Source organism: Peromyscus maniculatus, chromosome 1, assembly GCF_049852395.1.
Source record: "Peromyscus maniculatus bairdii isolate BWxNUB_F1_BW_parent chromosome 1, HU_Pman_BW_mat_3.1, whole genome shotgun sequence".
NCBI classification, from domain to species: Eukaryota; Metazoa; Chordata; class Mammalia; order Rodentia; family Cricetidae; genus Peromyscus; species Peromyscus maniculatus.
In genome coordinates, this window is record NC_134852.1 from 13,790,190 (window position 1) to 13,791,896 (window position 1,707).

At 42.5% G+C, this 1,707-nt stretch overlaps 1 protein-coding gene across 1 annotated transcript; it reads left to right on the forward strand.

Moving 5' to 3' along the window:
* Positions 1-579: 579 nt before the first annotated feature.
* On the forward strand, positions 580-1,500 carry LOC102916086 (vomeronasal type-1 receptor 4-like). The gene has a single exon (XM_015991297.1). It carries the CDS (start codon positions 580-582, stop codon positions 1,498-1,500), a length of 921 nt encoding a protein of 306 aa, XP_015846783.1.
* The last annotated feature ends 207 nt before the right edge of the window (positions 1,501-1,707 follow it).

Genomic DNA, 1,707 nt, shown 5'->3' on the forward strand with positions numbered 1-1,707 from the left:
TCATTAGCAAATGGGGATTTTTTTTGTATAGAGGATATGCAGATAAACCTGTGTGATCAGAACACTAGTGGCTTTATTTGAAATAATTGGTATTCTGTTATGTGAATGAGTAGTATAAAATTTTCTCAAAAGCCAACAAGTTGATTTCCCACTACTTAATTCAGCTTTACAACTTTATTGGCAGCCTACAAACCTTTATTTTTACCACATTACTATAACTTAAGGAAGTTGTATTGAATAGTGATGAGGAACTGTATGCTCACACCAGCCACTTTTCCTGTATTCATATACAAAGCCCATAGAGTGTTAAAACGTGTGTCATTGTGTTTTGACCAGTAATGATCCACACAACTTTCATCTCCAGGCAGGAGGAATTCAATCAGCATAAAATTTTATTCCGAGTTAATGTCCATGCTTTGTCTTCCAGGCTAAGCTCCTGTAGTATGATACAGTAGTGTCTCCCTTCTCAGGAGAACAAACCACCCCAAATCAATTGGTAAGCTTGGAGAATAGAACAAAGCCTTGAGGACAGCACTGTCCCACCTGATCACCACTCCATCATCCAGTAACGCGCCGTCCATGTCTGCTCATAAGACAGCCTTGAAAACCACTGAGGAAGTGGCCCTTCAGATCGTCTTGCTGTGCCAGGTTGGGGTTGGGACTGTGGCCAACATCTTTCTGTTTGTCCATAGTTTCTCTCCAGTCTTGACTGGCATTCGGCTGAAGCCCACACAGGAGATTCTCAGCCACATAGCTGTGGCCAACACCTTGATTCTTCTCATCACTGGATTTCCAAACAATGTAATGGTTTTTGCTCCAAGGAGTCCTCTGACTGACCTCAAGTGTAAACTTGAGTACTTCGTTCGCCTGGTGTCTCGAAGCATAAACTTGTGCTCCACCTGTGTCCTGAGTACCTACTGGTGTGTCACTCTTCTTCCTGGTAACTGGGGTTGGGTCATGCTTAGAGGAAGGGTCCCAAATTTGGTGAGTTATTCTTGTTACAGTTGCTGGTTGTTCAGCATCTTAAATAATGTCTACATTCCAATGAAAGTCACTGGCCCACAGAACACAGGCAATGACACTGTTTCTAAAAGCAAGTTGCTCTGTTCCACATCTGGTTTCAGTGTAGGCATCATCCTCTTGCGTTTTGCCCATGATGCTACATTCATCAGCATCATGGCCTGGACCAGTGTCTCCATGGTGCTTCTCCTCCATAGGCATCACCAGCGAATGCAGCACATCCTCACTGCCAATCAGAACCACAGAGGCCATGCTGAGGCCAGAGCAGCCCACACCGTTCTGATGATGCTGGTGGTCACATTTGTTAGCTTGTACCTCCTAAATTTTATTTGTATCGTCTATCAGACATTTTTAATGGACTCTCGTCTTTGGTTGAGGCACATAGGTGAAGTTTTGGCTGTCAGCTTCCCCACTATTTCTCCCTTCCTGTTGATCTTTAGGGATCCTAAGGACCCTTGTTCTGTGCTCTTCAACCATTGAAAACCAGTCATTAAAAATATCAAACCCAGAAGATAGCTGGACTAATACCATTAAAAATATTCTATTCTACAAATATGAGTTGAACATCTCTTTTTTTGAGTCAGGCATAGTGCTCACTGATTTTAATGTTAAGAGTTAGGTTATAATCATTTTGTTGATGTGAAATGATTTCTGGTCAGGATCTGATTGACTCGGTGGCTGAGTTAT

Excerpts from the sequence above, each read along its gene's own strand:
- LOC102916086 (XM_015991297.1), top strand. The coding sequence starts at position 580 with ATGTCTGCTCATAAGACAGCCTTGAAAACCACTGAGGAAGTGGCCCTT.